Genomic DNA, 19,168 nt, shown 5'->3' on the forward strand with positions numbered 1-19,168 from the left:
TATCATCAGGAATTGGGTCTAGTTTACGTTCATTCTGGTGAAGTCATTTAGTTTGTTAATACCATTAGGGCGGAATGACTTCAATCTGTGCATCCAGAACTTTTCTTTGCTTTTTCTCTGAGCATCTGTCCATCTTGGGTTATGGTCAATCACCACTACTGTCATATCCTCCCATTTGTGACCCTCAAGGTTGAAATGTTCCCCAACGGGTTCATTGAGTTTTTTGGTCCTAATGGTCGAACGGTGGTTATTGACTCTCCTGCGGAGATCTCCTGTTTCACCAATATACTGTTTGGAGCAAACTTTGCAACTGATGAGATAAATGCAGTTGTCAGTATGACAGGACAAATTCCCTAGTATTTTGTAGCTGCGGCCTGTAACGGGGCTGTTAAAACTGTCTGTGTCAGTACTGTGCTTACAAAGAAGACATCTTCTGTCAGAGCAAGTTTTAAAGCCCCCGTTAGGTAATGGGTTGTCCAGTCTGGTTCTTACTACCATGTCCTTCAGGTTCCTTGGGCGTCTGTATGCAGCCAATGGGGGTTCCTTAAAGACCTCTGCCATTCGTTTGTTTGAATGGAGAATTGGTAGGTTCTTTTGAAGGATACCGCTAAGGTTCTTAAGGACGGGATGGTATGTGGTTACCAGAGGGACCCTACCGCTATTGTCTTTCTCCTTGTAGCGTAATAGGTTTTGCCTGTCATGTCCTGCCATCTCATCAATAGCTGTTTGTACGGTGCGGGCATTGTAGCCTCTTTTGCATAAGTGGGACTTAAGAAGACCACTTTGCTCCTGATATAAGGCAGGGGACGAACAGATGCGTCGAATTCTGGTGGCTAGACCCTTAGGCACTCCCTTAAAAGTGTGTTGGGGATGACAGCTAGAGGGCATAAGATATAGGTGGGAGTCTGTGGGTTTGGTGTGGAGACTGAATTCGATTTCACCATCAATCAGGGTAGATGTAGTATCTAGGAATACGTTTTTCGAATTAGATACGTCTACTGTAAATTTGATCGACTGATGAAAGGTGTTGGCAAACGTAATGAATGCCTCGAGGCTCTCGCGACATTCCACCCACTTCATCTCTATATCGTCAATGAAACGCAACCAGCTATGGGGCCTAAATGGTGCTTGAAGTAACAAGTTGCGTTCCAGTCTGCCCATGAAGACATTGGCATAAGACGGTGCCATTTTCGTACCCATAGCAGTGCCATTAACCTGCAGGTAATGTTCTCCATTAAACATGAAGTTGTTGAACTTGAGAACATGTTCAAGGAGCTTAGCAAGGGACTCTGTAGAAGGAATTTGTATGGATCTACTATCCCAGACTTCTCTACAGGCTTCGATACCCTCATCGTGCGGAATATTGGTGTACAAGGATGTGACGTCCATAGTCACGAGGAGGGTATGATCTGGGAGGCCAGTAGAGGGCGTCTTGTTAATGTAGTCCGTGGTGTCCTTGAGATAGGATGGCAAATTCTCTACGTGTGGACGGAGATGTAAATCAATAAATTCAGAAATTTTCTCCGTGGGGTGTCCAATTGCGCTGACTATGGGGCGACCTGGCATGCCTTCTTTGTGTATTTTAGGAAGCAGATAGAATTGTCCTGGTCTACAATCAATAGGATTTAAGGTCTCATAGACGTTGATACCAATCTCATTTTTCTCAAACATATCGTCAAGAGATTTGGTAATGGCGGTGGAGAATTCTTTAGTGGGGTCAGAGTCCAGTTTCTTATAGAAACGTTCGTCTGAGAGTTGTCTTTGGGCCTCCGCCATGTAAGTCTCTTTATCCATTACTACAACTGTAGAACCTTTGTCTGCTTTCTTGATTACAATGTCATCCCGATTTTTTAATGATTGTAAGGCAGATCTCTCTTCCTTACTCAAATTGTCGGGAGTCTTGTCTGGCATTGAAAGGAGCTTCTCTATGTCTGACTCAACGGCGTCAATATACGACTCAAGCGCGCCGCACTTGCCCGGTGCAGGTTCCCAGTCACTCTTGGGCTTATAGAGTTTGTGTTCCTCTAGATCTTGTAAATCTGGCTTGGAAGAGTCGTATGAATTTACTTCGGAGTCTTTTCTAGAGAAGTGCTCCTTCAAACGAAGTCTCCGGAAGAATGCTCGGGTGTCCTCTCTGACTTGTTTTTCGTCGACCTCATGTGGCGTGGGGCAGAAATTTAGCCCCTTGGAAAGAAGTGAGGTCTCCGATTCGGAGAGAGGAGCACTAGATGTATTGAGCACTGGGCAGACGTCAGGAGTTTGTATGGGTCCGTTCCTCGCGATTGTCTTAATGCGTTTGAAGCGTCTCGAGCGGGGTTTGCGTGTCTTGTTAACTCTGACCTCTGACCAGTTGTTCCTAGACTGTGGAACACTGTCGCGGAGAAATTTCTTTTTTTGAGTCTTGTTGACTTTATTGGTTAGGGCCATATTATAGGTGTCTATAATATTATGGGCTTCATCAAGATCGGTCTGGGACATGATATCGTTGAGGGATGATTCTAAGGACTTGATCTCACTCTTCAATTGTCCTAACTTGTGGATATCCAAAGAAAGACAGAGTGACATCAATTGTTTAGAACATCTCCTTGTAATAACATCCCAGCGTTCCTGAAAGCGTTTGGAGATTGGCCCTATGTTAGGTGTAACATTTATCTGAAAGCCTTTCGGTATAATGTTACACTCTAAGTAGGTCTGTAAATTGGAGACCCGGTGTTCAGTTTTTATCGATTTTTGGTGTTCTTTCTTTAGAAGTTTAAATGTTGGGTTATCTTTAATAGCCATATTTGAAAGGAAATTACGATTGCCAAAATGATAAGACTACTTTTAAGTTTTTAGTCGTATGAAGTCGAAAGATTCGAAGTCCCACTTAAGTCCCACTTATGCAAAAGAGGCTACAATGCCCGCACCGTACAAACAGCTATTGATGAGATGGCAGGACATGACAGGCAAAACCTATTACGCTACAAGGAGAAAGACAATAGCGGTAGGGTCCCTCTGGTAACCACATACCATCCCGTCCTTAAGAACCTTAGCGGTATCCTTCAAAAGAACCTACCAATTCTCCATTCAAACAAACGAATGGCAGAGGTCTTTAAGGAACCCCCATTGGCTGCATACAGACGCCCAAGGAACCTGAAGGACATGGTAGTAAGAACCAGACTGGACAACCCATTACCTAACGGGGGCTTTAAAACTTGCTCTGACAGAAGATGTCTTCTTTGTAAGCACAGTACTGACACAGACAGTTTTAACAGCCCCGTTACAGGCCGCAGCTACAAAATACTAGGGAATTTGTCCTGTCATACTGACAACTGCATTTATCTCATCAGTTGCAAAGTTTGCTCCAAACAGTATATTGGTGAAACAGGAGATCTCCGCAGGAGAGTCAATAACCACCGTTCGACCATTAGGACCAAAAAACTCAATGAACCCGTTGGGGAACATTTCAACCTTGAGGGTCACAAATGGGAGGATATGACAGTAGTGGTGATTGACCATAACCCAAGATGGACAGATGCTCAGAGAAAAAGCAAAGAAAAGTTCTGGATGCACAGATTGAAGTCATTCCGCCCTAATGGTATTAACAAACTAAATGACTTCACCAGAATGAACGTAAACTAGACCCAATTCCTGATGATACTAAACAAGATTATTCTCTCAATTTAGTGTAAACTCTACAGTCAATTTGCGTCACCAACTCTCGAACAACCCACATAGCTATGTATTGTTTTCGCCTTTGTTAATTATTTTTTCCCGGTAATAAGTCTTTGAATGTTTCAAAATTTATAATGGATCATAATTCATATGTTTAAATATCCCTGCCATCTTATTTTTCTTTGATTATTCTTTATTAAGTAAAGTTACGCCATTTTGAGAGAATGAAACAATGTACGATTTACTGATTGTCGTAATTAATTAGCATAATTAATTCGTTCAATTATGTAAATCGCACTTCACCCGAGTATACCCGATAGACCGGACGCATTTCATAGCGGTCCGGATTTCTTTCTTTATTATTGTTCTTAAAAATTTCGAATTCAACATGTAATTTATTAAGTATGTAAATATCTAGTGTTTAGTAGCTTAGTAGTAGTGCTAGTTGTTTTTGTTTCTATTTTTCCTTTGTTCTTATGACTTTTTAACTTTTTTCTTTGTCCTGAGGAAGGGACAGGGCGTCCCGAAAATTTGACAATTTTTATTGTTCGTGTCGTTGGTCATTTTTAGTGCTTTATATAAATTTCCATCCGTGACCTTGTATCTACTTGGTAGATCCGACATTTAGGATATACAGTGTTGTTGGTTTTTTAGTGCTTTTTATATATATATATATATATATATATAAAAGATGGCATTAAACAATTTAATTAAATATAAATATATATATATATATATATATATATATATATATATATATATATATATATATATATATATATATATATATATATATATATATATATATATATACAGGTAACTCTTGATGGCTCGAACTTCGATCTCTCGAAGTTCTTGATCGCTCGAAGTGAGTCTCCGGTCCTGAATTTTTTCCCTATATAACTAAGCAAATTTACTCTTGATTTCTCTAACTCTTGATCTCTCGAAACCCTTGATCTCTCGAAGTAAAATTGCAGTCCCGCTGTGCATATTCTATTGAAATTCACCCTTGATACCTCGAAGTGGCTATGTGTGTACAAAGTTACATAATTAGCAACTTTACCTGGACATTTAATGACCCCAGGCAGAAGACGCGGGTCTCGTGAAAAGGGATGTTTATTAAGGTGACACTTATTCTGCAAGTTGATAATTGATTTATAATTAATATGCTATCAAAATAATTATCATCGTCTGTATTACGATAATTCAGAAACGTAGTGTCGCTGAGAAACTGTAATTGCAGATTTAATATGAGACGAAACAATTCATGAATTAAATTTTTATTTCGAATCAGTTTCAAAGTTTAACGAAATAAGAAAATTCAGAAACAGCCTCGCTGTCAATATGACGACTTTTTTTGGACAAATGCATACAGAATTTCGTTCAATGCATATGTTTGGAAAAGTCACAATGCTATGTACCACGCGACGCTGGTCTATGCCTTTTTCTTATAACGAATGAGTAGAATGATATCCGTAATACTATGCTTAAAACATTTTTTAAAAACACGAACTGACGATGTACATTTTTTATTCACTTTAATAAATATTCACTTAAAATACGAAAACATATCGTTGTTTTGCAAGAACTGCATGAAAATCATTACATCCGGTATGACTTATTTTAAAACCTGTCAAACCAATCCGGAAAAATCCGGACTCTTGAAAACTCGAACTCTTGATCACTCAAAGTTTTTCCTCGGTCCCGCGGACTTCAAGGTTTTGAGAGTTACCTGTATATTTATATATATATATATATATATATATATATATATATATATATATATATATATATATATATATATATATATATCATAAATCATATCGTTAATATTGCATTGTCACAACGTATGTGTAGTATACCAAATAAATATCTATCTATCTTAGAACTAGGTTTACGTTCATGCTAATGAAACCATAAAGATAAACCTGTGTGTCCATTATCTCTGCTTTTTTAGAGCGTTGTTCAGTTTTGAGTTACAGTCAATAAACACTATAAATGTGATTAGCGGTGTAGCATGCTGTTCCTTCACTGCTTGAAGATGGGTTCGAGAGTTTATCATCAGATCGTGGTAAAATTGGGTAATTTATAAAGTGAATGTAAACTTTTCAAGTTCTCAAATTCTTCTAAAGAATTAGTTTTTCTATCTTCTAAAGAACCGGTGGGTGAATCTCAACGAAATTTGCCAGAAAGCATTCTTGCGTGAAATGAAATTTTGGGCTTTTTTCGTCGATAGAGGTTTGTGTGTTTTATTTTATACCTCGATGTATCCTTGAATTGATGTATTATAAGTGAATTGTTTGTCTTAAAGAGGCTGGTTCTCATTATTTCTGCCCTAGGGATTTTGATTTTTTTTTATTGGTTTTTGATTTTTATTGCAACAATTATTATTTTAAGATTAAAAAATCAAATGTTTGTGTTCGTTTTTGTGCTAGCATCAACTGCGATAAGGGACCTCGGTTTATACAGTCTCATTTGAGGGACCAGTCTTCATGTCCCACAGTGGGATTTGAGCCTGCGAAGTAAAAATCAACTCCTTACTCCGCGAGTCAAGATCAGACGCTCTACCACTGCGGACATCATTTAAACAATTCGAGAAAGATGAGAATTGAAATTTAAACATTTACCTCTTACGTCAGCGCCTTATTCAATCTCATAAAACTGATTATATGATAGATACGTTTTGAAAAAAGTATAAACACAAAACTGCATTTCCCACCGGCAACTTGTATAAAAATTAATATGAAACATAGGCGCACCCCATGTAAGATTGCAGATAACGAAATCATAGTCAAGATAGGTCTACCCAAAAAGTTTATACATTAGAATACTAAAAATTCAGACCATTATTTTTTTTAAGTGGTTAGCGTACTGTGAGTATACGGTAATCCCTTTTTGTCATGTTACCAAAGATTTTACGCAATATTTATCGCCATTGGAAACTTCCATAAGGCGGTATCTATCGACAATGAATACTTCAAGGAAGCGCTACTTGTAATCTATTATTCGATGTTATACGCCCTCTGTTGAAAGATTGACAATATGTGTGATTTCACAGGACAAAGCTATGTATAATTTACTATCATCACATTTGCATTATTTTTTGTATGTTTAGATGGAAGCATGCTAAACGCTTTTCAGTACATTCAGTAATTTGATTTACTTATGCCAGGATGCACATCAGTAATGAATTTCTATAATAAATTTCAAGAACATCGTAAGATACGAAGGATTTAAATATTTCATTCATTGTGTCCTTCTGACTTTTAAGGAGGTTTGATCTTTTTGCGCATATTTTGATCTCGGCATTTCTTTATGAAATTCTACATCATTTTAAAGTTTCCACATTAAATCTGGATTCTACGGTGCAAATTAAACTATATATTTGTGGCGTGAAGCCTAATAATAGTATAACAAACAACAGAGGCGGCTGAATTCCCTCAGTTAACTTTCTGAGGACCTGGTAGGTTAAATATATATATACAAATATGTGATTAAGCAGATAAATGTTTAGACTATTTGTCTTTAATCATTTATGTACAATAAATCAAAGTGATGCTGGCTCCTAAGCGATTGGCTCTTACAGCTTGGCTCTTCTGTTTACTAGCCCTTTCAACACGGCTCTTATAGTTACTGGCTCTAACAGCTCTGTAGCAACCTCTAATGATAAAACGCTGCTTAATGATACAAATATTAAGCGTTGCAACTGTAAGGCTTAATGCCATAAATCATTGCATTAATAGCTGACATCATCAACCGCTAATGCTAAATCGCCTCTTAATGACAGAATTATATCATTAAGCGTCACAAATGCAGTGCAACACCGACGCCTAATGCAACAAGCAAATATCGACATATTCGACGCTTAATGATACACACTAGTGTATCATTAAGCGTTGCAGTTGCAACCCTTAATGATATAAAATTTAGAAATCACTTGTAATATCTAAGAGAAACACACATCCACCTTTCCTGAACAATGAGATATCACTTGTCAAAACATTTATATATGCTCTTGTGTTATATAAATGGTAATTATTGAAGTTTTACTGTGTTTTCTATCTAGTCAAGGTACCGTCGTTAAGCCCCGGATGTTTAAGAGACAGATAGTCAGATAGCTAGAAGAAAGAGATACAAATAAAGGGATAAATAAAATGATATTCAAATCCTTTTAAAAGATATTTTTTTTTTTACTGAAAATACAGAAGCAAACAAGCATTTAAATTCCTTTTAATTTGATACAATGATTTTAATACTCAACCTAAAATATATAGAATCTATTTAAATATTCCAAACTTTGTATTTTAGATTTGATTAAGCTTAACACATGTCACTGTTAACATTTCAGATATACGTATCGAGAAATAAATTGATAATTTTCACTATAATTGTATTTTTAATCTGCTTCGTTTCTCCAAATAACTATATGCGGTATATCGCATATCTTTGCCCCCACAAAAGTCAAATTTTGAAAACTTCCTGATTTGTGCTGAATTCAATAAATTGTATGAGAAAAATAACTTAACAGAAAATATAATAGTGTCAAAGCAGTGTATGCACAATTTTTGTTTTATGACGTCACAAACTAGTCCGATTTTATATCCTTTTTCAGAAAGAGGACAAAATGGAAAAAATTTCAACAGTTTTAGCTTGAAAATTAATAGAGCGCAAGTTTGTTCAGGAACAATATTGACATATTTCATTGATATTATCATTCTACACATTATATCAAAATATTGATCCTGAACACACATGCGCTTTGTGACTTTTACTCAAAATATCGACGAAATATGTACATTTTTCTGTAAAATTCATAAAAAAATGAAATTTACGTCATGTTTGTGACGTCATTACGTACATATGGCGTCATTACTTATGAAAATATTCAGTGCTTTGAAGTCATCATATACTCCCCTGTTTAAGAACCTAATTAAATATATCTCCATCAAAGTTTGATTTTGGGGGCAAATATTGGTTACTACCGAATAAAGTTCTTTCGATAAAGAGAGACATCAATATTGACAATTCATGTTTAAGTATATGTTACACAGAGAATACAAATGAATACAATACATTGAATAATATATTATTTTGAGAAAATTTTAAGATTCATTCATCCTTTATTTGTTTTCAGTTTTACTTGAATACATTACTGTGGCATGATTATTTTAGAATCAATTTTGAAAACTAGTACATGTATATAACTAACAAATTATGAAAAACATGTCGAATGAAGTTGATGAAGCTGATTTTTTTAAAATTCTAAATGACGCATACTTCATTTTGTAGTATATTTGCCTGTCTGTCCGTATGTCTGTAAACAATTTCTCAAAATGCTACTCCCCCTGCAGTTTTGTTCTGATTTCAATATAACTTGGCACACAAATAGACTACACTACGATACTTAATTTCTGCATCGGTTTTTGATTTCTTCCTTAGTTACTTCTTAACCTTGAAATGTAATGAAATATTAAGAATAGGAAACAAAACATAATTACATCAAAGTTTCAAAGTCTTTACTTTTGTTAATTAAATTCGAAAGTATTCACTGTAGTAAATCAAAGTTTCAAAGTTTTTACTATAGCAAATCAAAGTTCCAAATTTTTCACTATTAAAAGTAAATTTAAGTTTTAAATGTTTATTTTGGTACTATAGTTAACTAAAGTAAACTATAGTTTACAGTAGTATTTTTTAAAGGATATGTTCGTTTTTTTACGCCAGCCGTGAAAAAAAACTATAAATTTCAGCTTGTCGTCCAATGTAACATCACCGACTTTCTCTTCAAAATAAAACAAAAAGCCGAGCAAACAACGCTGTAGTTTAATGGAAGTTTTCAATTTAAGGAGAAGTAATGAGACAAAGCATGTTTGTAAGCGTCGGGATGGGATGGGGTAGGGATTACTTACATTAATAAATATTTTATGTTGGTTAAGGTAGGATTAATCTCACATTTCTTGTATTTAAAAACTAATGAAATGTTTACAGAATCAAGAGGATAATATTTGTGATGGTATAAGTAAGAATAAATTTGACCGTTTAATATTAGAGGCAAGGTCAGGTCAAGGTCATTACCTTTTTCCTGGAAATTAAGGTCAGACGACACGTTCCTTAATATGTTTTGTATATCTTGGAATAAGATAAAAAATATTCATATTCAGCATTCTCTTCTGATTTCCACATTGTTTTCAAAATATAGGTACACCAAAAAATGGTGAGAAAGCCGTTTAGAGGATTATCCGTAAGGGTTATATACGAAATATGAACCTTTCGTATCTTGTCCAAATGGCTGGTAAGGTACCCTTATTTATTGCTTCTTGAATAAAAAAATATTGAATTCTTTGAATCTTGTTTAAGTACCTATTCTTCAATGACTATCTTTTAAGAAAAATTATTTATTTTGAGGAATGTGTCGTCTGACCTTAACATTAAACCAGAAATCTCTGTCAAGACTGTAGCTCAACTGGTTTGTACTTATAACAAAGGATGAGAAACGAAGCCATTACCATCAGACCAAAACTGTAGAATGAGTAGCGTTTTAAAGGAATTTCACAGAAATTTCTATTTTTACTATTAATGGCAACCTTGTTCATCAAAATCAAAAACTGATGCACTATTTTATGTATCTTAGTGTAGTCTACTTATGTGCCAAGTTATATTGAAATCAGACAAAAATTGTAGGACGAGTAGTATTTTACAGAAATTTCACAGAAAATTCTATTTTTAGTAAACATGGCAACACTGTACATCGAAATCAAAAACCGATGAAATATCCTATGTATCTTAGTGTAGTATATTTGTGTGCCAAGTTATATTGAAATCAGACCAAAACTGTGGGAGGAGTACCGTTAAAAAATTGTTTACAGACAGACGGACAGCTAGATGGACGGACGCATTACTATCGCATAAGCTCTTCTAGTCTCTGACCAGTAGAGCTAAAAATTACTGTTTCCAATAATGCGATACCTACTGGTAGTTCAAAAGATTAATTTTTTTTTATTTTTGCACAAAAAGATACTACTATATAGGGCCTATAGGATGGTATTACCAAATTGAAATGGGTAATTTAAATAAAATGGATATATGCTAATCCGAATATCCTCTATTTTTCTTAAATTTTTAGTATTTATTAGTTATTTTTATATGCTTCCTATACATGTATTTAAATTTGTCCAATTTTCAAATATAATAAAGTTGGCAAATAAAGGTACAATATGATACAAAAACTAATAATTTTGATCGTTTACAAAGATAACACCTTTTACGCATTTTTGAATATATTTTGAATCTTTAGTCCCTTATTATTAATTTACTTTACATTTGAAATCTTCGATTAGTCTTTGATTGCGTAAAAATTATAACTAAATTCAATATTCTATAATAATTTTGAGAGGCTGAAAAAAAGATATTTTCATACGCCACCATTACGCCAAAAATAAAATCCCTGCTAGTTTTCAAACGCAGTTTACCATTTCTATTGCAAGTTGTATAATTGTGATGATGCTTTATATGCAACTTACGTTTCATTTTATCATCTAAATTATATGTGCTACCCAGGGTCTTAAAGTAACTATTACCAATCAAAGTATTGCTTTTTTATAACGATAAAAAATGAAAATTAATTAAATGTCATTGCAATAATTACTCTAGCTCGTGCTTATTTTTGCCAACTAGACAGCACACAGAAAGACTTCTGTGTTTCTTTCTTTCCTTGTATTTGTGATACTTTTTATGTATAGAATCAGATGAGCTAGTGACTATGTGGAATCGATTTAACATCGAATTATGGAGCGCCAAGAATGACATGCCTTAAATACCAAGAAACCAAGCATATCAAAGCATTGTATTTTATGTTTGGAATAATTAGAAACAAAATGTCTTATATTAAGTTATTAATTCTATTCCTAACTAGAAAAATTTCAGTCTGTCTCCACTGCAATTGTCAGCAAAGAATGATCTACTTCGGTATACATGTACCATTTCTACTCGCCTGATAGTTGGTTCTGCTTAATACCATAGGCCCAGGGGCCACATTGCTCACCTGAGCAATAGGCTGGGAAAATGCACGTATCATATCAGAATTGAAAGTTAACTTGGGGTGGGGGGTGGTGAAGTGGGCTTGAATTTTAACCCCAAGGGGGTCATGATTTGAACAAACTGGAATCTACACTACCTGAGGATGATTCTCTATAAATATCACTAAGCATGGCTTTGAAGTATTTGAAAAGAAGATTTTAAAAGGTTTCCCTATATATTCCTATGTAAAAATTTTATCTGCCATTTGACCCCACCCTACCCCCGGGGATCATGATTTGAACAAATTTGAATCGACACTACCTGGGGATGATTCCACAGGAGTTTCATCTTTTCTGTCTCAATGATTCTTGAGAAGAAGATATTTCCTATATATTACTATGTAAAAATTTGATCGGCCATTTTGGCCCCTGCCTACCCCCGGCGTCAGTGATTTGAACAAACTTGAATCTACACTACCTGAGGATGATTCCACATGAAGTACATCTTTCCTGGCCTAGTGGTTCTTGAGAAGAAGATTTTTAAAAGATTTTTCCAATATATTCATGTTAAACTTTGATCGGCCATTTTGGCCCCACCTTACCCCCGGGGGTCATGATTTGAACAAACTTGAATCTTCACTTCCTGAGGATGATTCCATAGGAAGTACATCTTTCCTGGCCAAGTGGTTCTTGATTTTTTAAAAATGCCATTATTTTTTATCTAATTCATGATTATCTCCTCTTGGAAAAACAAATTTGAATCCTCTTTACCCAAGGATACTTTGTGGCAAGTTTGGTTGAAATCGGCCCAGTGGTTCTCTGAGAAGAAGATAAAAATGTGAAAAGTTTACTACAACAACAACGACGACGACGACGACAACGACAGACAACGGACAAATTTTAATCAGAAAAGCTCACTTTAGCCTTTGGCTCAGGTGAGCTAATAAGTAAGCTGATGCAAGATAGCGGACATATCCCTAACAAAATACTATAGAAAACTGCATAGTTTACTATAATAGTTTAATATAATTAACTAGAGAAGCAAAGTAAAAACTTTGGAACTTTGATTTGCGAAAGTGAAAACTTTGGAACTTCGTTAAGGTAGCTAAACACAGTTTCGTATAAAATCCAGGGGGTTTTTCCCAGAGAGAAGCATGCTGGGTAGGGATTTTCCTGCTATTTATAGGAGTCTAGATGAAAACTGCATCTTTTTTGTTTTTATTCGCATAAAGTAGAGTCTTATCTTAATATTTAAAGAAAAAAATGTGCATTCATTTTTAGAAAAAAAAAATTGTGAGACTCTTTAATAGGGGGAGATAACTCCCAAAACATCCGGTTTTCACATGTGCAGAATTGCATGAGTCAATTAGCAGGTAATGTAGCTCTTTCAAGAGGTGGAAAATGTACCCTAAAAGCACACTAAAAGAAAACCTTAGGACTTGTTCTGTGAAATGCATTCAACTTATTTTGTCTGATTTTTTCTGTTTTTGTTGAGCAGGGGGGTTAAAAATGCATAGGTGCACTGAAAATGGATGCACAAACAACCCAATATGCCCCATATTTCAGGTGTTAAATACCCCCTAGTAGTAATTGATGGATGTATTTTAGTTGGATATTTACAAAATTCACAATTTTATCTTTCCATTGATATGCAGAAGTCTATGTAACAAGCCTTCATTTTATTTTTTTATAGGGGTCAGTTTTGCATGTCCCTCACCAAGTAACGTCCTGATAACGTCATACATAAAACTGTGTTTTGCACCCTAACCACTGTCAAAATGTACGATCCTCTCCCAATCTGGCCGATTTGCATGAGACGAGAATATTTTGTAGCTCATTAAAGTATCAACCAATGCAAGTAAAGCATAGTCGGACCTTTCATGCGACCTTTCAACACCCATTCGCAGTGAACGAAATACTTCTGATGAATACTGGTATTAATTATGAACTATATTCATTTAAATCTTTTTCATTTTAATATTAGTCAGATGTTTACTTAGTCTTATATATCGAAAGAAAAAAAATACTACAAAGAAATATTTAGAATTAAAAAAAAAACAGCTTCTTCAACCTCAGTCAATATGTATATTGTAATTTGATAAATACTAGAATTCAAAATTGATTCTAAAATATTCATTCAACAGTGATGTATTCAAGTAACACGGCTCACTATAAAAGCATAAATGAACCTTTTTCTCAACACAATATATATTATTCTATGTAATACATGTACTTGAATTCTTTGTTATATATCCTTAAACATAAGTTGTCAAAATTGATGTCTCTCTTTTTCGGAATTTGGAGAAACGAAGCAATAGTGAAAATCTCGATACGTATATCTGAAACATTAACAGTGATATGTGTTAAGCTTCATCAAATCTAAAATATATATATATTTCAGGTTGACTATTCAAATCATGGTATAAATTTAAAAGGAATTGAATTGCTTGTTTGCCTCTGTATTTTCAGTTAAAAAATAGTTCTTTAAAAGGATTTGAATATCATTTTATTTATCCCTTTGTTTGTATCTCTTTCGTCAAGCTATCTCTAAAACATCCGGGGTTTAAGACGTTCCCTTGACTAGATAGAAAACACAGTAAAACTTCAATAATTACCATTTATATAGCACAAGAGCATATATAAATATTTTGACAAGTGATATCTCATTGTTCAGGAAAGGTGGATGTGTGTTTTTCTTAGATATTACAAGCGATTTCTAAATTTTATATCATTAAGGGTTGCAACTGCAACGCTGCAACTGCAACGCTTATTGATACACCAGTGTGTATCATTAAGCGTCGAATATGTCGATATTTGCTTGTTTCATTAAGCGTCGATGTTGCACTGCATTTGTGACGCTTAATGATATAATTCTGTCATTAAGCGCCGATTTAGCATTAGCGGTTGATAATGTCAGCTATAAATGCAAAAATTTATGGCATTAAGCGCTGCAATTGCAACGCTTAATGCTATTTGTATCATTAAGCGGCGTTTTATCATTAGAGGTTGCTACACAGCTCAACTCTTATGATTTCGTTTTTAACCAGCTCTCAATTACAGCTCGGCTTTTACTGGCTCCCTCGGTAGCTTTTTTGGTAATAAATAATATACAAAGACAGGAAAGACTTATTCAATCACGTCTAAAGCTTCAAATAGATTTATTCTTTGAAAAATAAATACTACCTACATATTATCAATTGATAGTCGCTTGTGTCACCACTTCTGCATCAACTGCATATAATTTGCCGCTTCACCTGTATTTATAATACCTGTGCCACAATAACGCCACTTAGTGGAACATGACTATAAAACAAGACTAGCACCGGAATATCTTTTCTCGGATTGTCTTATTTTCAATGAAAAACACAACCGCGGTTAAATTCCATTAGATTATGATTAATCCAGGAACTATATTTAGTGGCGGGAGGTTATTTGAAGAACATGATCAATTTTTCTCTTTTAAGAAGGATATGGAGATAACGAACAGTATTCAATCTCAACGTCCATAAAACAATACAAAATAAGAGCAGAAGAAACACGGATCTCCGAAACATCAGAGGTGGGATCAGGTGCCGTGGAGGAGTAAGCACCCCCTGCTGACCGGTCACATCCGCCGTGTGCTCCTTGATATGATCAGGAAATAACAGAAAAATCCGTTGTCAATTCAGAGTATAATTAATGGAGTAACAATTAGTATGAAAAACATCAGTCAGCATTTGACTCTTTCCTGAATATTTAAGATAACTTTGACATATCTGCTTAAATGGAGCAAAAGTTTAAAACTTTAAAATACTTTTCTTGCATTTTGCAAGAAAATCCCTTTTTGTCAGAAGAGAAGGGCAAACAATTGAAAATGCGAAGCAATTTGAAACTTTTTCTTCGTCACAATTTTAAGTCATTTTTTCCCCCTAAAAATATACTTATAGTTCTTATAGTTTATTTTATTCCATGCTTTATTTGGATAAACATATTAAAAGAAAAACATCGAAAACCTAATTTAAGTGCAAAAGGGTCATAATAAATGTACCATGGAATTAAACATATTCACCTCCATTTTATGATTTGATTTTTGATAAAGCTAATTATATAGATGGCCTTGAGCAGAATTTAATTAGTTTATTTTCTTATGATTTAAATAATTATCTGGGTGGATCTTATAATGCATTTACTACACTACTACATTTCATTCCTTTGATTTTTTCCTCAACGTAGTATTGTCTATTTATAGCACATTTGGCATACTTGTTGTTTTTATTTATTTAAGAAATCCTATATTCTATGAATTTATGTGCATACCTTCAGAATCTTTGCATGTTACCGTATTTTACTTGATTATTTATGAGTTAAATAGGTGCCAGAAATTATCCTAATTGCACACGATTGCAGGAGTCATGGAAGTTGTTTACATCCCGCCGACATCTTATTTGTATTAGCCAGAGTTTCGTATTTGAGCAAGTTGGATTTTGTTATGCAATTCGATGTTATATTTGCTTGTGAATGTCCACAAAATTAATGTTTGAATCTGTTTTATTAAGCTTTATCAAGGATTTTTAAGTTAAACGGGATTCATAATGGCAGTTACACATTTATACTTATTTGAAGCTATTTGAATATCGTCTGCTATATGATTGCATTTTTCTATCATGAAATATGCGTTTAATTTACATGAAATGTTTACTTACTTATTATAGACAAAACTTTTGTAATCCATATTTATTGGTTATTTAGTCTTTTCACATTTAATTCCGTTTCGTAGTTATTATCTTCATTGTATGGCAGTCATGTTTGGGACTGTTTGACAGGCCTTTGTTTGTACGTACCGCACAGTGCCTTGATTGGTGGAATGGCACCATACAGCATTTCATTAGTTTATTTGTATCACATGACTACTTCCGAAGGTTATAAATATAAGTGCTTAGCTAGTATCTGGCAGATAAGTTGCACCGGCAGCATATAGCAGTATAAGCTAAATACTAGTTGAGACAACTGAAATTATCTCCAAACTCACTGGACACCTGATGTTAGATTTTTAAGAGCTTTTTAATTCAAAATGAACTTTCTTACCATTTTTATCCTTGAAAGTACAATTGACACAAAGGACCAAAACGAATATTAATTATCTACAGGGGACCCTCAGATATCCGAACGCCAGATATCCGGATGCTTCAGTATCCGGAAGACATTTCCTTAATTTAAAAAAAAAATTTAATGTTATTTGTTCTTGTTTAACTGTTAATTCAGATATCCGGACGCTTCACATATCCGGCCAAATTGACAAGGACCAAAGCGACCGGATAAAAGAGGCTCCACTGTATATGTATACAATATAGATGTTTGTTTACCTACTGTTATTTCTTGTTGAATGTTCAATTAATAAACCAATTATTAAACTGATACCAAGCCTTGAGAAACATGAAGCAAGAAATAAGGAGTGACCTTGAAAAGTGTTGTGTAATTACCTTGTATAGCCCCCATTCCAGGATGGCCATCCGTGGGGACCTTACGATACTTTGAATATCAGGAGCCAACTCTTTCAATCATATAAATGAAGTAATTGTAAAGTGAATTTTTAGTGCCTGAACGGTTTATTTAATTATTGAATTTCGGAATTCGAACAAGGAATCCCAATAAAATGAACTTTCTTCACTTTTTGATAAGTCAGTATGCGATAAATCTATAAAAAGATACTTTGAATTTAGGTAATTTGATTACTTTTTAAACTTGCAAAAAGAAACATAATTTTAATTGTGCATTATATTAAACTATTTTTTTGTAAAAAAGGGAAGGAGCGTATGCTTTTGCTTCGGCTCTTTTTGGAGAGGGGAAAGGTCAGATCTGGCTTGATGATGTTCGATGTAATGGTACTGAGACTGACATTGAAATGTGCTCACATTCCTCACTTGGAATTAACGACTGTTCACACAGACAGGATGCTGGAGTTTCTTGTTCAAGTAAGAAAATTTTTAATGTAAAACTTTTTTCTTTCATATCATTTGTTAAGTTAATTGATTTTATAATTTGGCAATGAAAAATAACATTTAATTGATGAATTTAGATGAGTGATGGTACGTATTGTCCTTTTGTACATATTGTCATCGGCGACAATATGCACCTGACAAAACTGCATTTTTCTCGGCCATCGATAAATACTGTTGTTGGATAAAACAAAAGACAAATGTACATATTGTCGCTGTCGACATTATGCGCCTTACCCACACTACATATTTTGTTTCCCACATACTGTTTTTAAATATTTTTAACATGTCTTTTCCTCCTGATCGGGTGATCGGAAACATCCGTAGATCAATCTCCGTAAATAATAACCTAAGAATTTGTATTTTTGTACATTGCAAATGGAGGTTTTTCATTTCTTTTGACTGTTTTCTTCCATTCAAAAACAAAATGATACGCGCCTATTAGTTATTAAAAATTACGCAACACTGTTAAGGCTTACAATGGAAAGTCAACGGAATATGGACGTGTAAAAATGGGAACTGGAAATATTCTCTTATAGCTTTTTTATTGAAGGAAGAATTATATAGCTACTCATTTTAATACGGTATAAACTGGGTTGGGGCAGTTGACGCTTTATAAACCGCGAAGCGTTTTATAAATGAAGCGTAAACTGTTCCAACCCAGTTCATACCATAGAAAATGGGTAGCTATTAAATTCATTGCTTATAATTAAATTTTCATTCATTTGATGTAAGAAAATAAAGATGATTGTTCTAACAAAATGACTTCAATTTGTACAAAATTTGAATGTAACGTCAGGGCAGATTGATACGTTTTTCACAAAAGTCATTGTGACGTAGGCAGTCCATTTTATAAGATATAAAGTAAATTTTTTATCCAATCAAATACAGCGTTACTACCAGAAATTATTTTTATATATATAACTTATATAAGTATTGAAATAACAAAGTACAATCCACTTTGTACTGAATTAATTTTGGTCCCACCAATGGATGGTCACATGATAAATGCATACTATTTGTACTGAATGGAGGTCATGAACAAATCACAATATCGGAATGAAGAGCATTCTCTACTTAATATTAAAATTGGAATTATTAATCGTGTATACTTTTGTACTTCCTGGAAAGTGCTATAGTAAAATTAATTAAATAATTCTTTTGATTATTAATGAGTGAAAAAGGTTTTATATTGATATAAATAGTGCATTTATAATCTGTAAATAATATTCTGTTTAAAAATGAAACGCATTTTTAAACAGAATATTAATAAGTTCTATGGTCGATACTATGACCTTATCAGCAAATACAATTTATCATTGAGTCAAATGCTGACTGACGTTTTTCATACCAATTCTTAGTCCATTATTAATACGCTGAAGTGACGACGGATTTTCCCGTTAATTCCTGATAATAACAAGGAGCATGCACACGGCGGGTGTGACCGGTCGGCAGGGGATACTCACTCCTCCATGGCACTTGATTCCACTTCTGGTGTTTCGGAGGTCTGTGTTTGCTCTGCTCTTA

At 34.3% G+C, this 19,168-nt stretch overlaps 1 protein-coding gene across 1 annotated transcript; it reads left to right on the plus strand.

Moving 5' to 3' along the window:
- The first annotated feature begins 641 nt into the window (after positions 1 to 641).
- Positions 642 to 3,773, plus strand: LOC134241857 (uncharacterized). The gene is made up of 2 exons (XM_062723879.1): positions 642 to 701; positions 2,861 to 3,773. Exon 2 carries the CDS (start codon positions 2,929 to 2,931, stop codon positions 3,619 to 3,621), a length of 693 nt encoding a protein of 230 aa, XP_062579863.1. The 5' UTR covers positions 642 to 701; positions 2,861 to 2,928; the 3' UTR covers positions 3,622 to 3,773.
- The last annotated feature ends 15,395 nt before the right edge of the window (positions 3,774 to 19,168 follow it).

The sequence above is a fragment of the Saccostrea cucullata genome, unplaced genomic scaffold (assembly GCF_032062105.1).
Source record: "Saccostrea cucullata isolate Sc308-1 unplaced genomic scaffold, CSIRO_AGI_Scuc_v1 ctg9825, whole genome shotgun sequence".
Taxonomy (NCBI): domain Eukaryota; kingdom Metazoa; phylum Mollusca; class Bivalvia; order Ostreida; family Ostreidae; genus Saccostrea; species Saccostrea cuccullata.